Source organism: Carassius auratus, unplaced genomic scaffold (assembly GCF_003368295.1).
Source record: "Carassius auratus strain Wakin unplaced genomic scaffold, ASM336829v1 scaf_tig00216618, whole genome shotgun sequence".
NCBI lineage: Eukaryota > Metazoa > Chordata > Actinopteri > Cypriniformes > Cyprinidae > Carassius > Carassius auratus.
Window position 1 is genome coordinate 438,916 of NW_020528664.1, and position 22,665 is coordinate 461,580.

The following is a 22,665-nucleotide window of genomic DNA, read 5'->3' on the forward strand; positions in this document are numbered from 1 at the left end:
ATCTCTTTAAACCATATTCTTCCACTACTGTATTAATATTATACCATACACACATAGTCTATACATGATCTTAATAATGCTCTGTATATATCAAGTAATAACTGTTTATCTGCGCCCCAATCATATCCTGAAACTGATCTCAGAAGATTAAGTATCTTTATACATTTAGGTTCAATCTGTCTAACATTATTACTCCATTGAGATTTCTTAATAAACCATAATCTCAATCTTTCCATTTTTATTATAGTATTCTGAATTTTATTAATCATGCCTCTAATATTTTATCCTTTTTTCCATATTGTCCCATCATCTGCATTTAATGAACACCCAATAGCTGTATTGATGTAAAGATGTAATTTACTGTATCATGATGTTAAACAGAATTGGGCTAATAGCACTACTTTGCAGAATACCATTTATTAGTTCAAATAATTTGAAACATCATCTCCAATGTTAACACGAAATCTAAAAACCAGTCTAAAATCCAGTTATACATCCGTCCACCAATACCCATATTATGTTATTTGATCAGTTGTCCTTCTCTCCACATCGAGTCTTTTATGCTTTTTCTATATCAAAGTGTACTATAACCATGACCTCTTTCATATTAATTGCTTTTTCAGCTTCATCAATAACTCTAGGACATCTATTGTAGATCTACCTTTATGAAAAACCTTTGTTGTGCACAGATCAATTCTGTTCTTAATAATATGACAGTCTATAAACTATTACCTTTTCCATCCATTTACGTACACAAGTAAGATGTTAACGCTATAAGGCTTTAATTCCCTGTGTTGTCTGGGGTTTTACTAAAGGGCAATAGCAGAGCACTTTTCCAATTATGAGGCAATTTGCCTTCTCTCCATATCTTTGGATAATTTCCATATATGTGTTTGGTAATTGTCTAAAAGAACATGCAAAACATTACTTTAACAGTTATCCCTTGATCAGCCTCAAAATAATTGAGCTACTCTTTATTACATAACGCCATTTCCTTTGGGAAACTACATTCAATTTAACAGCAAAAAAGTATAATAGCTAAAGTAAAGTAAAATAACGAATTAACATGTAAACAAGTCATTGACCCTCTCTTAACACTTAAATGTAAATATTGTAAAATCTTACCGTTCAGTAAAAGAGGCTGTTAAGAGTATTTCTCAGGCAAAGTCCACTACTTTTCAATATAAGCTATTTTCAGAATATTTCTGCCTTCCATGAAATCCCAAAATACTACTGGACTCAAACAATGAATGATGACTCCATTGAAAAGTAGACTATTCCAAATATTTATCAAAAGATACAGTAAAAAAAAAAAAAATACACTAATACAAAGAAATTGACAACTATCTTTATCAGACATTGTGATTTGTCCATATTAATCTAAATATACTTTGTTTTTCTAATAACACTTATAACAAAATAGTTTTCTCGTTTTGTATGTGAAGAGAAACGAGACAAAACCTTCTTTAGATGTCAGCAGGCACACAAATAGCGATGAGACCAATACAGAAATAACCCCATAAAAATGTTGATTTAAAACAAAATAAGAAACGTATATTTCACAATTACGTGAAAAGGCGCGAACTCTTCACATCAGAAACTCCACACTATCCGTGCGCGACGGATGACGTCATCACCGCGAGGCGAAACCAACGTTAGATCATAGATCATAAACGCGCCAAAATCTGTTTAAAACTACGAAACTCTGTAGCCTAACAAAAACATCTGTAACACAACGTATCAAACTACAATAATGTTAAAACAGTTACTGATAGAAAGATAGTCAGGTGTGAGAGAGAATATAGTTTATTAAGTAGTTTAAAAAGCTTTATCGAGAAACGCAATTAAGCCCCAAAAGCAATTTCATGGCTTTTAGATGTAACTAGAATTATTAAATTATTCATTCGTGATGCAAGAAAAATCAGCAGACAACAAAAGTTTGATCCTTGAAATAAAACATTTTGTAAAGTAAAAGACGTATTTCTCTCTTCATTGACTAACAAGATAGCATCTCAAGTGAACAAAAGTGAAGATGGATCAGATGTAAACCTACAAGACAGAATCTCACACCTGTATTTTGAGAAACAACTTTGTAAAACAGTTGGAATAAAACAACGGTGAAGATTTAATTAAAAATAAATAAGCCTATTTTTCAGCTCTGTGCACAGGAACATTTTGAACCTGTAAAAACCATCTACAAGCATTTGAAGATCATTTTGAAAATAAAATGAAGCTAATAAAACATTATAATATAATTTACATCAATTGCTACAGAAGAGATGCAGTGTAGCACTTAAAAACGCTGGACCTGACCTGGAGATAAGCTACTTAATGTGATTCTTTATTGTATGTCTCCGTAAAGAAGACGTATGACTGAAACTCTGCCCACATGTAGTGCAGTGATACAGTTTCCTTCCAGTGTGAATCCTCTCGTGTGATTTCTGATGTGTTGACCGACTGAATCTCTTCTCACAGTGTGAACACTTGTAAGGTTTCTCTCCAGTGTGGATCCTCTCGTGCCGTTTCAAATCTTTATCTGTAATAAAAGTCTTCTCACACTCAAAACACATATAATCTTTTATACCAGCGTGTATCTTCTGATGTAGTTTTAAACTCTGCAGATGTGAAAAACTCTTTCCACACAAAGAACATGAATGTGGTTTCTCATTTGAATGAACTTTCAGGTGATTAATCCAGCTTGAAGCCCATGCAAATGTTTTTCCGCATTGATCACATTCATGCAGTTTCTCTTCAGTGTGGATGTTCATGTGCATCTTAAGGTTTGACGATTGAGTGAAACTCTTCCCGCACTGATCACATCTGTATGGTTTCTCTCCAGTGTGGATGTTCATGTGTCTTTTGAGACTCTGTTTGTATGTGAAACTCTTTCCACACTGAGTGCAGGCAAAACCTTTCTTGCCTCTTCTTTTCAGTAAAGAAATACTTTCAGTCTGTGAGAGAATTTCTTCTCCAGTTTCGACATGATGCTTTTTCTCCTCCATTAGATCTGAAATTACAGTTAAAAATGAATCATGTAAATAAATAATGAGAAGTGAAAGCAGACAACACCTACACCAAATTATGATAATTTTGACATTTTTATATGTGCATCTCAGTAAATTAGAATGCTCTGGAAAAGTTTTCATTCATTTTTTCAACTCAAATTGTGAAACTTGTGTATTAAATAAATTCAGTGCACATAGACTGAAGTAACTAAAGTATTTGATTGTTTTAATTGTGATGATTTTGGCTCACATTTAACAAAAACCCACCAATTCACTATCTCAACAAAATTGAACTACCGACGATGCACGTCCAAAATCAGCGTACTTTGCATTGAGAAATACGCTCAGATCTATGTCACGAGACTATTTGCCTAATCTTCCCGGTACTTTACACTGCGGTGGAAACACAGAAAGCAACAGAGTTGGGGGGGTGGGGTGGGGTGGGGGGAGTTCCCGGTACAAATGTTCGGGGTAATTTCGGTGGAAACGCAGCAGTAGAATACTTCAAGACCAATAAAAAATTAATTTTTAGTGAATTGTTGGCCTTCTGGAAAGTATGTTCATTTACTCCACATGTACTCAATACTTGGTAGGGGCTCCTTTTGCTTGAATTACTTTCTCAATTCGGCGTGGCATGAAGGTGATCAGTTTGTGGCACTGCAGAGGTGGTATAGAAGCACAGGTTTCTCTGACTTGACCCCAGCCTATGTCCATTACTTGTAAAGTTCACTCAAATTCTTGAATTGATTTTGCTTGACAATCTTCATAAGATTGTGGTTCTCTCGGTTGGTTGAGCATCTTTTACGTCCACACTTTTTCATTCCACTCAACTTTCTGTTAACATGCTTGGATACAGCACTCTGTGAACAGCCCGTTTCTTTGGCAATGAATGTTTGTGGCTTACCCCCTTGTGAAGGGTGTCAATGATTGTCTTCTGGACAACTGTCAGATCTGTAGTCTTCCCCATGATTGTGTAGCCTAGTGAACCAAACTGAGAGCCCAAATTTGAAGTCTCAGGAAACATTTGCAGGTGTTTTGAGTTGATTAGCTGATTGGCATGTCATCATATTTTAATTTGTGGAAATAGTGAATTGGTGGGTTTTCGTACAGTAAATGAACATACTATCCAGAAGGCCAACAATTCACTAAAAAATATGTTTTTTTTTTTTTTTTTTGGTCCGATGGAGTATTCTAATTTGTTGAGATTGTGTTTTGGTGGGTTCTTGTTAAATGTGAGCCAAATCATTACAACTGAACCAAAGACTTAAACGGCTTTGGTCTATGTGCACTGGATTTATTGTTGTACAATTTGAGTTGATTTACCGAAATTAACTTTTCAATGACATTCTAATTTATTGACATTCACCTGTGGAAATAAGGTACAATTACAGGGGTTAAAGCAAGGGTAAAGCAGAGGTTGGGGTGTGGCAGCGCATGCAAATCATGCAGAATGCGGCAGTTTTAACATTTGAAAGGTAAAGTTGAAAATTATTAGCTATATCACTACTTTTCAAACTGGGGTGTGACAATATACTTAACACACAATATGAGACAAAATACAGATACTTGGTTCACTAGAACATGACAATATTTGAATACTATTTTTAAGAAATTTTCAACAAAATATGTCTTAATTACAAAAAGTAAAACTAATCTAGGGCTGTAACTAATGATTATTTGGTAATCAAGTAATCTACTGATTACAACTGATGACATCCGATTTCGTTTTATTGTAAATTTACAGAGAGAAAAATTGCAGTAGCCAAGGCTAGCTGACTGATGATAGAAAGTACGCTGCTGTTTGCAGAATTACCGGATTTGCGTTGTTGCGGACATCACATTCCCGAGACGATTTCACAAAGTCTGAACTATCGAGGACGCACGTCCAAAATACTATAGTATTGAGAAATGCGTGCAGGCAGGGTATATACAGCAATCCTTAAGTTAAATTTACTACTTTTTAATACCTTTTTCACTACCTTCAGAATATTTTTTAAAACCATCATGACACTGAATTGCAAGTGTTAATCAGCGACCTTTCTATTATTTACACAGATTTTGACATATATAACATACAAAAAATAATAGATTTAGAGACTGATGTTGACAGCATATTGCACATTTATTTCACTTAGTAAATAAAAATAAAACAAATACCATAAAATGTGCAATGGAGAAAATGGATAGACCGAACAATAAGCCTGCCTGTTAGTGTTGTCACGGTACCAATATTTAAGTATTCGGTACCGATACCAGTGAAAATCCACGGTTCTTGGTACCAATTTCGGTACCAAAGCAAAACACAAAAATTTGCTAATAAAAAAAATAATAACTTTTTAGCACTAAAAATAAAACCAATGCCATTCTTTATACTTATTTAGAATTGTGTTTAAAGTTTTTCTACAAGTTATATAATTATGAAAAACAGTAAACAAGTTTCACCCAAATTTAATTTGTCTTTTTAATTCAATTTTAATTAATTCACACAGAGACGCGCAGAACACGGATTCATATTTCAAACAACTTTTGCGGCTTAGCATTTACAGATACTGGTCCATATGGAGATTTGATTTGATTAATTTATGCTTTCACAAATTCCATGGCTGTCCATATTAAAATGTAAGTTTCATTTGCATGACTGGATTTTGAGATTCCGTACTCGTTTTCTGCTTCGCGGAAATCATAGCGCTGTATGCGTCAAGAACCGGGTTTGAACGGGACCTCGGTACTACCGGTCGTTAACCCAGCTATTAGAAAACTTGCATTTGTCCATGAAGACGACGATGGTTGTCCAGTCGTTGAAGATATGCCTTGAAGCAAGTCTAAAATAAAACGTAGACCAGCCACTTCTGTTGAGCGCGCAGTGTTCTGAGATGATGCCGAACGACCACTGAATATGACGTCAGCATGAGACGGAGACGGAAGATCTTTGATTATGTGCCCAGATATGCTAAAGCCCATATAAACGAACTAACACGAACGCAGATAGAATTTCAATCAGAATAAGACACCTGATAGTCTGGAAAAAATAATACCTAATTTGGAAAAAAATAATACCTCTGAGACCACATTTAACACTTTAAATGGCCTTAAATTTGACCATTTTGATTTATCACTTTTTAATACCCCGCGGACACCCTGGCAGACCTACGTCACCAGACTATTTGCCTAATCTTCCCAGTACTTTACACCGCGGTGGAAGTGCTGCAACGACGCGTCGACGTCATAGATTACGTCGACTACAAAAATGTCACACGTCACACTGTTTGTTTACATCTCGCGTAATGGCATACTGAGAATGGAGAAAGTTGCATACTATCACAAAAACAGAGACCACTGTTATCAAAAGTATGGGAAAAATTGAAACAGAAGACAAATAAAAAGGCCCTTTGTTCCCTTTGCAAAACTGATATATTATACCACAGCAGCACAACTGCGATGCGCGAGTACCTCAGAGGAAAACATCCTGGCGCTCTCCGGTGTTATGGTTTTACTAGTTACCGTATGATCTGGTGACCAACTTCCTGGTTCAGGTCTGATATTCTTGCGCTTGCGGCATTCTGAAAAGTTAAGATGTTTTTAACTCGATGCGGTGTGGACGTGCCTGGAAAAAACGAGCGAGTCGTGTATGTGAACGGCTTCCATTATGAGCGCGCTTATCGCACACCTACATTGGAAATAACAAACTTGAGCACGCAAAAGACGTGTATGTGAACGGCCCCTTAAAAGACAACAGTCACAAACCACCGAGCTAACGTTACCCCGAATCAGTTCCAGATCTCTGGAAACCATGCTAAACCATAGCAGCAGAACCCTGACTACATTTTATGGTTTGTGATGCTAAAGAACATTTGATGACGTCTCAGACAACTGTAAATTTATGGCTAATGTGGTTTAATTATAAACAATTTCGTAAACTCATATTTACCATAGTAAAATAATTTTCTCCTGTAAAAACTTCAACCACATTGGTTGAAAATGAATAAAGGTTGAAATATTATATTAGAAGTTGTACTAATATTTTTTTTGTAAAGTTATCCAAAGGATTCATTAGCTAATTAAAAGAACATTAGATTAATTATTTTAATAAAAATAATCGTTAGATTAGTCGACCAATCGAAAAAAATAATCGTTAGATTAGTCGACAGAAAAAATAATCGTTAGTTGCAGCTCTAGTGGAAACGCAGAAAGCAACAGGTCTGGGGGAAAAAAGTTTCCTGGTACAAATGTTCCGGGTAATTTTGGTGGAAACGTGGCAAGAGTATAGTTCCTAATTATATTGGCCAAGAAAATATATATTTTTTAATATTTCGCTGGCCTTACTACATGATATAACTACAGAAGAGTCAAGTTTTAAATAGTAAAATTATAGAAACGCTTTGCTCAATTCTGAATGCAATGCAACTGGTCTAATAGGATTCAATTATGTATGCTAAAAGTAGTATCCCCAGAGTTCGGCTTAATGGATGCAAAAATGGAAAAACTCAATTTATTAACTCTAGGGGAGTTGGAGAATGAGCCTTTTCCAAAAAAAGTGGAGTGTTCCTTTAAATCCATTAAATTTTAATATTTGGCCACAAACAGAAACTTATTTTGAAATTGTGATGTACAGTAAATGGCATATTTAGACATAGGTTGATGTATCCTCTTTTTGGCAGAGGTTTATAAATGATTTACATTACAAATCTAGTTTAGCCCCTTTCACACATACAGTCTTTACTGGTAAAATATTCCGATTGGCTAGTAATGTTAGTCTGGTTGAGTGTGAAACCTGTTCTCATACCATTGGTAGGCAAACTCATGGACTTGAAAGTGATATTTTTTCCGCAGCCAAACGCTGCACACTGGGAATCCGGCATGGTGCCGGAGAACTTTAAGCCCTGCAATTCTCTATATTAAAAAACAAAGACACAAACCAATGTTTCTGGAGTAATAACTATTCGATGCTTGATCAAATCCACAATTATAATACTACATTATAAACATAATATTAACATTAATATGTTTTCACTCAACACAGTTTTTTTATGGCAACACCCAGGAAGTGACATAATTTCAGTTATGAGACTTCATCTCAGTGATGAAGGATGAATAATAAACACCAACCTGTTTGTTCTTCAGTGTGTTTGGTTCTGCAGGGTTCTAGATCTCTCATGTTCTCTCTGTTCTTCAATAAACTCTGTCTCTGCAGATTTCACTTCTTCCTGATGCTTTTTTAAAGGTGTGATTGTTGTGGGAGGAGCTTCACTGAAGGTGATCCTGTTGTGGGAGGAGCTTCACTAAGTGAGGAGCAGACCAGCAAACGTTTGAGTTAGATTTTCTACAAATTTACATAAAGCATTTACATTTACCTACTATTTATAGTAAAATATCTGAATACAAATTCACACATGCATCTCTGTTTGTTTTAGATTTTTACATTGAATATTTGCAAATATTACAATTGTAAGAATAAAATCAAAAGAGGAAACAGAAGTACAGTTATGCAACTTAAAAAGATCATTGTTTCCATAATCCCTTACATTTGAGTTTAAAGTTCTGTTCATTAGTTTTTACCTTTCTTTTGGTTTTCAGTCAACAGTTTAACACAGACTAATGAAATAAAGGCTGTTAGGACATCTGTGTCTTGTAGATATCACAATAGTGTCTGTATGTTTTAAGTCTTTGATAAGAATGAAATGAACTTTAACCTGCAATTTACAGGAGATCATGAATAATGTGAAAACAGGATCTATTATCATGAAATAAAGAGGATTTTGATCAGCTGATAATATTGATGAGTCTCAGACTATAAACACTCATTAAACAAGACATTCAGGATCAGCAGCTGATCAGATCACTTTATTCTGACTGTTTTACTGGAGTATCTGAGAGGACTGCAAACAGAAACTCAGTCATGTCAGTGTGAGAAGAATGGTTTTTTTTCAGTAGAGCTCTGTATTACTAATGAAGGCATATGAAAACGTAAAGTAACTAAACACATATATATATATATATATATATATATATATATATATATATATATATATATATATATATATATATATATATATATATATATATATATTTTACAAACATAAATGTCTTCCCTCACAGATTAATTCATTAGCTTTTGACTGCAAACACGGAAACAACCAGGCCTACACGAATGTACAGACAACAAACACAGGAAGAAAATGGAAAATGGAGGCCTATGATTTTAAATAAATATATATTTTTTTAAATTATATTGTTTATATTATAAGCATTATTTTGGACTTTTAGTGGTTGGTGGAATTAATGGAGAACATTATACCGTTTCTCTTTGCAAAGCTCTACTCAATCACTGTCGTCACACATGCAAAACATTTAACATACGGTATTTTTTCACTTAACGTACTCGTTACCACACAGGTACAATCATATAAATGATATTAATTACTTAAATTACATTTTATTAACCAATGTACAGAGAGGAAAGAGACGCGCTTACCCATTGCAGCTTCGCTTGTTTTCTGACGAACTACGGTGAACGCGCAGGGACAAAATAACAAGTGTCTGCATTATTTAAACCACCGGGGGACCACTCAAACACCATTTCATTTAGTTTAAAGCCATGGAATTCAACACTATATATATATATATATTATTTTTTTACATCAGCTAACGACATGATCAGCTATTTTCGACTATCACAACAGCATTTATTTATTAATCTGTGGTGAAACGTGTTCCATATAAAACAGAGCTAGAACATATACATTAAGATTTGGTTTAACTCAATTTATTGGTTCTTTCAGTTTTTAAATTCTTACTTTGCATAAAGTTTGGGTTAAGAGGTTTGATAAACATTCAACATCAGAAAGTCAAACTAAATATGATTTAAGCTAGTTTTTGTACTCTAGAAAACATTCAAGTGATGTCACTTCCTGGTTGTTGTCATTTAAAAAAATAAATGCTCCTTTTTGAAAAAAGGAGATGAAACGAAAGGAAATTTTTTTGAGCCATAATGATAAGTGCAGCTATCTACATTTACATCAGCACCAGCGCCTCTGCAGTGTGTGTGCGTGTGTGTGTGTGTGTGTGTGTGTGTGTGTGTGTGTGTGTGTGTGTGTGTGAGAGAGTGTGTGCTCTGTTACAGCTGTACAGCTCATTCAAGTGCTCCAGTCTGGTTTTTGATTCTACTTTATCCTACAATATTCTACCTCATCCTTAAAAGTGAGATTAAATAGAGTTTTAAACTTGTTTTGTCGACCACACTACAGCTTTAACATGGCATGAATGTGCAACGTCAAAAGATTCATATCAATAGAGAATGGGAATGAGGTGTCACTATATGGTAAACAACTAAAACATCTCATTATCTGTAGACTCATTATAGATACACTGATTTGTATTAAACTGTTACTCCTCACAACACAGATAAACCATAGTTCCACCATAAATGAAGTGACCCCCTAATAAGCAAGTCAGAGGCGACAGCGGCAAGGAAACGAAACTCCATCGGTGACAGAATGGAGAAAAAAACCTTGGGAGAAACCAGGCTCAGTTGGGGGGTCAGTTCTCCTCTGACCAGACGAAACCAGTAGTTCAGTTCCAGGCTGCAGCAAAGTCAGATTGTGCAGAAGAATCATCTGTTTCCTGTGGTTCCGGTTTACCTAATTAATGCAGTCTAAAAATCCTTTAACGGATTTGGATATTAAAAGCATATTAGTATGTTATGTGTATGCCAGGTTAAAGAGATGGGTCTTTAATCTAGATTTAAACTGCAAGAGTGTGTCTGCCTCCCGAACAATGTTAGGTAGGTTATTCCAGAGTTTAGGCGCCAAATAGGAAAAGGATCTGCCGCCCGCAGTTGATTTTGATATTCTAGGTATTATCAAATTGCCTGAGTTTTGAGAACGTAGCGGACGTAGAGGAGTATAATGTAAAAAGAGCTCATTCAAATACTGAGGTGCTAAACCATTCAGGGTTTTATACTGTAAATGATTATTATAAAGTAAATAATCATCTGTCAGTAGGTCAATGGGACGGGAAAGATAGTTCTTTGATTAGGGTTATGAAGTTATGATTAGGGTTAGGCTTCTCTCACTTCATTGTTAACTAAATATATTACAAACGTGACAATAATATCAGCCAAAAATACATGATGGCTGTAAAAGATAGTCCAATCACAGGCAGTCCTGCAGGTGACAAGGGAAAATCACAGCCAATGAGGGAAAAAAACAGCCTATACCCTACAACAATGATAAAACAGTAATTGTTGTCAAAATGTCTGCAATATTGATGTCTACATGCCCAGTAGCCGCTGTATGTATCCCATATAATCTTAACTGATAGATTCATATCATTGAATATAAATAATGGCCTTTTACAATTACAGAATTATATGTGTGATGCAAAGATGAAAGATATATGGTCGCCGTGATTTGCCAAGTAAGACATGTTCCTGAATCAACATCTTCTGATGATCCTGGATCAACATTATTGTCCAAAATATAGACTTAACCCAATCCCTGCCCCTAATCCTAACCCTACCCATAATTTATTCTTCAAATCAGTGGGAAATGACAGCTGATTAACAAGGGTTAACCCTGATAGATATTGTCAGATAGATAGATAGTGTATTAACTAGTGTCAGTGTGTTTGCTGACACATTCAGCAGGTGAGCGATGATTCGCTGAAAGCAGCAGCCGGGCGCGTGACGTCAGCGGTGATCCCGGGCGCTTTCCGCGCGCTTATGAGCTCGTGAATCAGTGCGGGTTCTGTCCTCCTCCGGTAACACAGCAGCAGCGGCGGGAACGGCGGCAGGATGGGGAACGCTCCCGGTTCGACTCTGCAGGAGCTGAGCGCGTGTGAATCTCATCAGTGGTACCGGAAGTTCATGAGCGAGTGTCCGTCCGGTCAGCTCACCTTCTACGAGTTCAAGAAGTTCTTCGGTCTGAAGAATCTGTCCGAAACCTCCAACGAGTACGTCACGACCATGTTCAGGACCTTCGACATGAACGACGTGAGACGCGCTTTCCATCATCCACTCCTCTGTTGTGTTGTTAGTTTTAGGATCAGGTCGAAGCTGGAGAAACTTTAATATCGCTCTCGTGTAAATAGCCTGCTATTAGATATTTACTTTATTTTAATAATAGCTATCTATATTTGTTTCTTTAATGTCATCATCAATTGTTTACGCCTTTATTCATCCTCAGTGTTATTCAAAAGTTATTTTATTTTTATTTTACTGTCAGTAATCATGTTATATTGATTGAAAACGTTTTAGAAAGGTGTTTTTTAGTTTTGATTTTGATTTTTCCCCCCTTACATTTCAAGTGTGATATAATTTGGTTATAATTTATTTCTCATGCAGTTTGTAAATTTTATTAACTATCAACCAGATTCCTCAATGTACAACATACCCCAAAGGTTATTAAATTATAATAAATAAATGCTACAAATAAATACTCATGAATGGTAAATAATACATTTGAAATACTATGCACTTTAACTGAAATAAAATAAAATATACAAAAAAAAATATTGAATTTATTTAATTTCAACCTTTCTCATTATCATTTCGTTTGATGCACTAAAGTAAAATATCTTTAAGGGCCTCCATAACACAAATATATACAGGTGAAGGTAAAATGAGTTCATGGATCACCTCACGTCCCTTCTGCTTCGGTTCAGCTGAGGATTGTGGGTAATGAGATCTACTCTAATACGGTAAACTCAGATAAACTGCAGCACAGCACAAGACTAAAGATCCTGAGTAAAACCCATCACAGCCGCTAATCTGCTTAACACACCGGCTTCTGTATTTCTAAACACACTTTACCTGAAAACGTTTTATAGGCTATATTTCAAATATATATGTAGTACTTAATTAGATTATAGCCTATAACATCTTATAACGCCCTTAAACAGATTACAGTTACTACAGTTTACATTTCTACTGTTTAGCGTTGAATAATCACGATATAGCATAGCCATGTAAATGTCATCTAAATTAATTTGCGATCAATGCTTCTGAATTGGGGACAAAATCCCCTTTCAGTTAATTATACTATGTTAATATTTCACATTTGCATGTTCACATTCAATTCAATGGTCACTGACATGCAGGTCAACAAATAAAATACAACAAATGGAGAATTTTAAATGTTTATGTTTATATATATATATATATATATATATATATATATATATATATATATATAAAACAAAGAGCGAGGTACAATTTGTTTCTCCTTGCCTACTCATTACAATGATCCCATTTAATTAATCCTAAAAAACAAAGCAGGTCAAAAGTAATCCAAAAGTAATCCAAAAAAACAAAGCAGGTCAAAAGTAATCCAAAAGTAATCCAAAAAAACAAAGCAGGTCAAAAGTAATCCAAAAGTAATCCAAAAGTAATCCAAAAAAACAAAGCAGGTCAAAAGTAATCCAAAAGTAATCCAAAAAAACAAAGCAGGTCAAAAGTAATCCAAAAGTAATCCAAAAGTAATCCAAAAAAACAAAGCAGGTCAAAAGTAATCCAAAAAAACAAAGCAGGTCAAAAGTAATCCAAAAGTAATCCAAAAGTAATCCAAAAAAACAAAGCAGGTCAAAAGTAATCCAAAAGTAATCCAAAAGTAGTCCGATTACTTTACCGAAACGGATCTAGATGACATTACTGACTACAGTTTTCGTCATGTGATGTGTAGTCTGTCTGTATTGGGTGTTTATAGTCATGTGTAATGTGTGTGTGGTCAGGACGGCTGCATTGATTTCATGGAGTACGTGGCGGCTCTGAGCCTGGTCCTGAAGGGTGGCGTTCAGCAGAAGCTGCGCTGGTACTTCAAGCTCTACGACGTGGACGGCAGCGGCTGCATCGACCGCGAGGAGCTGCTGCTCATCTTCAAGGTGTCTGCCGTGACCCGTCTTCCTCTCAGAGTCTGCGTAAGAGGATCACCTGCCCTCATCTGCTGCTGTTTTTCCTCCGCAGGCCGTCCGAGCCATCAGTGGAGCAGAGCAGGAGATCTCCGCCGAGGAGTTCACAGACATGGTGTTCGACAGGATCGACCTCAATGGAGACGGTTGTCTATCCATCCATCTCTCCGTCCGGAGGTGAATTACTCTAGTGGATACAGTGATGTAAATGTGTGTGTGTTTAGGTGAACTCTCGCAGGAGGAGTTCATGGAGGGCATCCAGGCCGACGAGGTTCTGCTGAAGATGCTGACTCAGAGTCTGGACCTGACTCACGTCGTGAAGAAGATCTACAGCGAGATCCACCCCGAGCAGCAGCTGCACTGACCCCAGACCTGCCGAGGATGACGTCTTTCTGTATTTCTCACCACTCAGTGATCTCAGAGAATAACATTAGTGACCGAAGCCCAGTTCATTCAAGTGCACTTACACACACTACAACCTTCACTCCTGTACAAGACACTTCAGTCCTGGCATGTGTATATATATATATATATATATATATATATATAGGGAATCATATGTTATTTATCTAATGAAATGCAGTATTATATACTGTAGATGTCATTTATAATGTTACTGTCATTTTACACTTGGTTTCTCTTTTAGAAATAAAATAAAACATTGAACCTGTTCTTTGTTTGCAGAGTAATAAACAACCTCAAACTATGAGACAATCAATGCTGTCTGGTATTCATGTCACAAATATTTGTAGCAAAGTTTATTCATATACAATACATGCAAAATAAAACTAATGATCAGTTATGTGTAAAACTACACTAACTTTAACACTTTTATATTTATTTTTTTCAACATTTTTGATATATACTGATAGTATTAGTATTTTCAATTCACTTTTATTATCTTATATTGAGATTTTGTTTCATTTGAATTGCAGATTTCAATTTTCATTAATTTGTAGTTTCATTTTAGTTTTACTTCGATTTAAACATATTTATATAACATAACAACATTCGGTTATGCTTTTTTGAGTTCAAGTGTTTCATCTAATTTTTATATTATTTTATTTTAATTTATTTCAGCTTTATTTCAATTTCAGATCACGATTTTCATGTATTAGCACCTACTTACTAAATATCTGTAGACAATAAAAATAAATTGACGCGTTTCTTAATAATATTTCGAAGCATTTCTTATACGTGAAAAATCTAAACATCACATTGTATGCCATTTTATTTGTAATTTTTAGCTGAAAGATTTGATTCAATCTGTGCTCAGTATCAGCGAAGACTACATAAACACTCAGCAGTCAATAAACAGGTCCTTTAACTGCATTTATCTTAAGGCTAACTATAAATACTATGATCTTTTATGATTACTCGACATAAAACCAGTAGAAGGAGAAGAAGAAGAAGTAATGAATACGTGTGCGCCGGAGGTGCGCGCGCGCGTGACGTCACGGCTGTACCTGGGTTTCGGTGGACGGTGAAACTTTGTAGCAGAGATTGAAACACTCGAGAAACTCGCTTCTCGCGCTTTTCTCACGGACCCACGGGGAGACTGCGAGCGCATTGTCCGGTTAACGACCGGTTCTCGAGCACTTAACGCGGATTCATCGAGAGATCCGCGCGTTTTGGCGGTCAAGGCCTCAGGATTGCTGGGTTTTCCTGCTTTGACGCTTCCTGAAACACTCAGGTGGGACTCATTAATATTTCAAACACATTTATGTTTAATTTCTGCACGCTTTCACCCTCTCTCCCGAAACACAACACACTAGAATGTGATTTACCGCCTAAGTTTCAGTGTTTTATCGAAAACAAGGAGGATTTCAGTGATAGTATCGAAAGTCCCCGGCTGTTTATTTACTTTTACTCTGTTTATTGACTTATGACTCATGTTTCTGATTATACGATGATTTAATAATCATATTATTATTAAAATGAACTCCATCTGCTCTGTGTTTGCGATCAAGCTATGAAACTTAAATCTGGTCACTTCAGTGCAGTTTATGCTCCTGCTTATAATACAAATATTCATAATATACACGGTCGTATAAAATTGCTTTTTATATAAAAAAAAATTGAATTCGATGTCATCTAAAAATGTCCATTTTATTTATTAGATATTAGTTTTGTAGTGTTTTCCTCCTGCAGAATGTGGTTACTGTATTAATAGGATTTGGTTAAATACTGTATTTATTAATATAATATTGATCATTATATTTAAAAAGTATAACAAATAAAAAGAGAATAGTTTCTTTTCTTATTATGTGATGATTATTAGCCTAATTTATGTTTTTCGCTACTACAGAAGGTCAACATGTTAAAATAATGTTTTAGTAATAATAATAACAATGAATAATATATATTACATTTGTTAATATATCATTTAAAATGACCAAAATAACACTAATTTTTTATAAAAATAAAACTTTATTATAATTTTTATAATATTTTAGAAAATGTTTAAATGCTAAAATTTGTATTAATTTATGCAGTATTATAAGCATTATAAAATGGTTATAAAAAATATAAAAAATAAAACTATTATCAAAAATGAATCGAAAGGTTCAGTTTGATAATTTTGGCCTCATTTATTTGTTTTTACTCTACAGAATCAAGTTAATATGATATATTTTTTTAAGTAATTATTCAAATGGTCTGCACTTCTGAGGTATAAAAATATATTAAATATTTGTTAATGCAATTGAAATCTATTAAAATAAAAAAACTAAAATGTTAGTTTTATGAAATATTTTGTTTGTTTGTTTTTAGCCTCATTTATGTATTTTTCCTCCTACAGAGGGTCATATTAATATAATATTTTAGTAATAATAAATGTATAAAATAGATGTAATATTTTTAAATATTTTTTATTAATTATTTTTTATTTATATTATTAAATCATTAAACTATTTATAAGTATTTATATTATTAAAATAATTAATTTTATATTATTTATTAATTATTATTATTGTAATGCTAATAACGTTTAAATAAAATATGTATTAATACAATATTATAAGCGTAAAAAAAGTGTTTAAAATAAAAGTATTATAAAAAATATGTGTTTTAGGCTCAGTTTGAACATTTAAGCTTCATTTTTGTGTTTTTCCTCTATAGAAAGTCATATTGTTAATATCATATTTTAATAAATTATTGAAATATTTAATTAACATCACATTATAAATAATACCAAATGTATTCAAAATGAAAAATGATTTTTAAATCAGATGTGATTAGTGTTTTTAGGCTCAGTTCCATTATTTTTTTAGCCTCATCTAAGTGTTATTCCTCCCACTGATTTTATTGTTAAAATGGTCAAATGTGTATGAATTAGTCTATTATTAGCATTGTAAAACGTGTTGTAAGTAAACACACTGTGAATGTGTTTGTGAATGTGTCTGTAGAGGTTCTCCAGAAGGCCGTGATGTCCTCTCACCCGCGGCGTGTGCGGCTCAAGCCCTGGCTGGTGTCTCAGGTGGACACCGGGACGTTTCCGGGTCTGGTGTGGCTGGACCGCGAGGCCAAACGCTTCCAGATCCCCTGGAAACACGCCACGCGCCACACGCCGCAGCAGGAGGAGGAGAACACCATCTTTAAGGTGAGAGAGGGGTCCTGAGGCCGGGGTGTGACCGGATCGGGACGGGACCGATCTGACCCTCTGTGTGTGTGTGTGTGTGTGTGTGTGTGTCAGGCCTGGGCCGTGGAGACGGGGAAGTATCAGGAGGGCGTGGACGAGCCGGATCCGGCCAAATGGAAAGCGCAGCTGAGGTGCGCCCTCAACAAGAGCCGAGAGTTCAACCTCATCTACGACGGGACCAAAGAGGTTCCCATGAAACCGCTGAAGATCTACGACGTGTGTGACATCCCCCAGACCTCCAGCAACCCCGGTAACACACACACACACACACCTGTTTTACATTACTTTATTTACAAGTTAAAACTAAAAAATATATATTAATCCGGTTTCCAAAACTGTATTATTTTATACTCCTAAAAGAATTAGGATCAACCATTTTAACTGCATGTTATGAATAGTTTTTAAGTATGTCCTGTTACATGATCTTATTCTTTAATTGTTGGAAATATGATTTTTTTATTACTTTATTTATTAGTTAAAACTATATATATGTATTTGTATAAGGCCTGATGAAATATGTTAAAAAAAATTTTTTAATTTGTTTTTTCAGTTTAAATTTTTCTCTATTTTTTTATGGTTAAATTAAATTTTATTTATTAAAAAAAAGATGTCTAATTAATTAAAATCAGGAAACATTTCCACAGCAATTTATATAAAGTATAAAAAAAAAATACATGTTTAAGGCCCTATGAAATGGTTTATTTTTTCTTAGATATAAATGCTATTTCCAAAACTGTAGGAACAAAAATTGTAATACTTTAAAAAAGTACATGGTAGTCGACATTTGAATTGGATCAAAAATAGTTAATCAAAGTAGAATGAATTTTGGTTGTAGACAACTTTGAAATTATTATTTCTTTTTAATTATTACTATACTATACATTTTTTACACGAGTTTAGTACCAATACAAACTAATTTAATCTCTCACACTGTTTGAATTAAGTATTCAGTATGTGAGTCTTTGATTGTGAGCACAGGTTCGGTTCCCACGTACGAGTCTGACGGTGATGAAGACGATGTTCCTGACACCCCCGAGCCTCCTCCTCCTCCGTATCCACCTCACGGTACGGCGTCGTCACAGGATGCTCTCAGACGAACCCTGCTGTGTTTGCTGTTGTCTGAGTGTGTGTCTGGTGTGCAGGCATGAGCTCGTCTCCTCTGGGGCCGGTCTGGACTCCTCCGGGCTCCGTGTCCCCATGCAGCCGCCCAGCTGTCCCCCTCCCTCTGCTCCTCCCTCGGTGGAGGTGTGGCCCAAGAAGGAGCCGCAGGACGTGGAGATGCAGCCTCCGCCCATGGAGCTGCAGACGCAAACCCCCCTGGAGGCCATGTTCGCCACGCCGGAGACCTGGATCAGCTCGCTGCCCAGTACTCACTCACTCACACACACACTCACACACACACACACACACACACTCACAACCAAAAAAAACGAGACAATAGAATAAGAATAGTGATTGTGAGTGTGTTTTTTATATATATATATAAAATAGGAATGTACCGATTTATCGGCCGCCGATATTTATCGGCCAATTTTTTTTTCCTCCATTCACAACAGATGTTAAACCAGCTATATAAATGAAAAGGCCAATATAAAACCTGATCTGAATGATGACCAATACTTTAATGACATTTTATTAAGTTTATAGCATGCTTTTTCACTCAGAAACAAACAAACAAACAAACAAAAATTCACCATTAGAGCTAAACAAAACCGCATGAGAAGTGCACATTAAAGTTGCATTATCATCAACATACAGCTAATTACACTAAACACTTATTACAACAGTAAACAAATATACACCGATCAAATGCCTTTATATTAAAAATACAAATAATATTCATAAATAATGTTACGTGTGACCAATTTTAAACGTGTTTAATCTTAAATTATGATATTTGTAAGATAAAACATTGTCAACTTAATGTTAAATTCATAATATATTTTCACATTCAACATAAGTAAATTATGATCTTAATGGATAATTGATTAATTTATTTACAAATTGTATTTTATGTCAAATTCAGCATATTTATTGTGATTTTACAAGTTTTATTGGCAAATACAAATATCAAAATATTTGAAATAAGTATGTAATTAATATGAACAAATTAGTCATTATGTAATTTGGTAAGTGTGTTAAATATAAATGTAAAGGTTTTGAACATTTTAATTGACAATGTGATCTTAATCTTTATTTTTGTTATTTAAATTAACACGTTTATATAATTCAATATGTTCTGTCCTTAAACGGTAATTAATTAATTTGTCCTTAAATGGTACAAAATATGATACAAATATTGATATTTTAACCTTAAAGTTTTCTTTTGCAGCTCTACATAAGACATAATATCAGATTAAAGCAATAAGAAGCTGTAGTGTTCGGTGAATTTTTAACATCAAAAGGCCGTTGTTGCCTGTAACCCTTCCCCCAGCTGTCATAAATTGACTGTAAACCACGGCTTCACGGAGGTTATTGCTTTTATAAAACGGTTATTCCATAAACGTAGTAAGGTTTCACAGAATAAAACAGAGCAAATAAAGTGTTATAATTTAAATAAAAACAGTATTCTTCCACCAAACAATGAAGTTCCTCAGAAACCGTTGTGATTCCAGTGAAGTGGTTGCCGAGCAACACACAGAAGTAAACAAAGGCGTGTGTTTGTAGAGTATTTTACAACAGCTTCATACGCAGCTCGGCCAATCAGAATCAAGGACCGGAATGATCTTGTTTACAGTTATTAGTTAATGTGTTTATACAGCTCAGCGTGTTTAATTGACACTGTGGTCTGAACTGTGAATGTTTGTAATGTGATATCTGCTGAGAGATCCCCCACAATTCCCTGCGTGTGTGTGTGTTTAGTGACGGACCTGGAGGTGCAGTTCTACTACCGCGGTAAGGAGGTGTGTCCTCCGGTGACCGTCAGTAACCCGCAGGGCTGTCGTCTGTTCTACGGCGACCTGGGGCCCATTGTCAACCAGGAGGAGCTGTTCGGCCCCGTCAGTCTGGAGCAGGTGCGCTTCCCCTCCACCGAACACATCACCAACGACAAGCAGCGCGTGTTCACCAGCCGCCTGCTGGACGTCATGGACCGCGGCCTCATCCTGGAGGTGAGCGGACACGACATCTACGCCGTGCGTCTGTGTCAGTGTAAGGTGTACTGGTCCGGCCCCTGCGCACCCAACCCCAACACCCCCAACCTGATCGAGCGCCAGCACAGGGTCAAGCTCTTCTGCCTCGAGTCCTTCCTCAGCGGTGAGTCACATCAGCATAAAACCAGGTCATGTGGGCCTGGTGTGTAATCAATCGTGTGTGTGTGTGTGTGTGTGCAGGCGTGGTGGCTCACCAGCGCGGGATGCTGTCGTCCGAGTCTCCGCTCTATGATATTCATCTGTGTTTCGGAGAGGAGTGGCCCGACGGCAGACCTCGTGAACGCAAGCTCATCATGGTGCAGGTCAGACCTCGTTCACACACACACACACACACACACACACACACAGCAGATGTAAACACACAGACACGGGCACTTTCTGTTATCAGGGAGTGCATTATGAACCTACCAATATATAACATTACAGACCAATAATGGAAGGAATTATGAATTGTGAACCTTCAAATATAAATGTATTAAATATATACATCAAATTATTTAATATAAATGAGTAAATAAAATGTCACACGAAGAGGATTTAGTGTTAAATATATGTGGAATTCAATTATGAACTTAAACATACCAAGTAAATGAAAATACTTGTGAATAAATTAATGAATAAAAGATATGGATGGTTTAGTATTGAATATTTTAGGCAATTATGAACTTATAAATAAATGGGGGGAAAAAAGTTAAATATATAATATAAACGAAAATATAAATACCATTAAAGATAAATTATTAAACCCCATTTTTAACAAGCATTCATGATAATTTGAGGTTTTAATCAATAGCGACTAGACATTATGCAGATATAATGTACTTCAATTTTAAATGCATTACATTAGTTTTAGCACTTTTTAATTATATATATATATATATATATATGTATATATATATATATATGTGTGTGTGTGTGTGTGTGTGTGTGTGTGTGTATATATTATTACTCTTTACTTTTATGCTTAGTTAAAAGATAAATGGTTCAAATAGTTTCAAATATTATTGTTTTTTTTACTTTGTACTTACTAATTAAGTAAATTGATTGATCGTGTTGAAGCAACAAATTAACATCACCTAAAATACAAATACAATGTTCTTATAATAAATAGTAAATGATAAATTAAAAAGTCCCACTTTTATGCTGCCTTTCACTAAATATATACTCCACTGATATTGGTTGTTTTTACCAAATTAAAAATAGCTCGTCTCTGTGGTGCTGCATAAATTATGCAGATCTTAACAGATGGGCCAATCAGAAGCATCAGTGGGCGTGGCTTGTTCTCACTCACTGTGTGTGTGTGTCACTGTGTGTGTGTGTGTGTGCAGGTGGTGCCGGTGGTGGCGCGGATGATCAGCGAGATGTTCTCGGGCGACTGCACGCGCTCCTTCGACAGCGGCAGCGTGCGGCTGCAGATCTCCATCCCGGACATCAAGGACAACATCGTGACGCACCTGAAGCAGCTGTACCGGCTCCTGCAGACGCACCAGGGCCAGGACAACTGGCCTCTTCCTCCCAGCATGCAGCTGTCGCAGACGCAGCACTGACACAGCTCCGCTTTTACTGCAGACGCATCCTACACTCTCGTGTGATTTTAACCGCAGCATGTGTCTGACGTCCGGTCATGTAGATTTATGTATTAATGTATGGATTTATCACAATAAAGAGAAAAACACCAACTGACTGACAGCTCTTGTTCTTCCTTCATCCAGAGTACTTTTGTTTTTTTATTTGTACACACACACACACACACACACACACACACACATATATATATATATATATATATATATATATTAGGGGTGTAACGATACGCGTATTCGTATTGAACCGTTCGGTACGACGCTTTCGGTTCGGTACGCGGTACGCATTATGTATACCGAACGGTTCGTTGGAGTAATTAATTATATTTGGAAAAAAAAAAAAAAAAGAGAGAGATAGAAATATAATGATATGCGTTCAACAA

The 22,665-nt window shown here is 35.6% G+C and overlaps 2 protein-coding genes and 1 pseudogene across 3 annotated transcripts; 2 read left to right on the forward strand and 1 right to left on the reverse strand.

Moving 5' to 3' along the window:
* Window positions 1-1,541: 1,541 nt before the first annotated feature.
* On the reverse strand, window positions 1,542-8,947 carry LOC113098708 (gastrula zinc finger protein XlCGF49.1-like). Of its 2 annotated transcripts, XM_026263741.1 has the most exons (3): window positions 8,112-8,171; window positions 7,789-7,895; window positions 1,542-3,007 (listed from the first exon to the last, which is right to left on the reverse strand). In XM_026263741.1, the coding sequence occupies exons 2-3, from the start codon at window positions 7,862-7,864 to the stop codon at window positions 2,325-2,327; spliced, it is 759 nt and encodes a 252-aa protein (XP_026119526.1). In that variant the 5' UTR covers window positions 7,865-7,895; window positions 8,112-8,171; the 3' UTR covers window positions 1,542-2,324. The 2 variants fall into 2 exon arrangements, with proteins under 2 accessions (XP_026119526.1, XP_026119527.1); XM_026263742.1 differs by lacking the exon at window positions 7,789-7,895 and having other exon boundaries at window positions 8,112-8,947.
* Window positions 8,948-11,708: 2,761 nt separating this feature from the next.
* LOC113098694 (guanylyl cyclase-activating protein 1-like) lies at window positions 11,709-14,616 on the forward strand. The gene is made up of 4 exons (XM_026263722.1): window positions 11,709-11,994; window positions 13,731-13,880; window positions 13,963-14,053; window positions 14,132-14,616. The coding sequence occupies exons 1-4, from the start codon at window positions 11,797-11,799 to the stop codon at window positions 14,269-14,271; spliced, it is 579 nt and encodes a 192-aa protein (XP_026119507.1). The 5' UTR covers window positions 11,709-11,796; the 3' UTR covers window positions 14,272-14,616.
* A 729-nt stretch (window positions 14,617-15,345) lies between these two features.
* On the forward strand, window positions 15,346-22,371 carry LOC113098693 (interferon regulatory factor 6-like; annotated as a pseudogene).
* The last annotated feature ends 294 nt before the right edge of the window (window positions 22,372-22,665 follow it).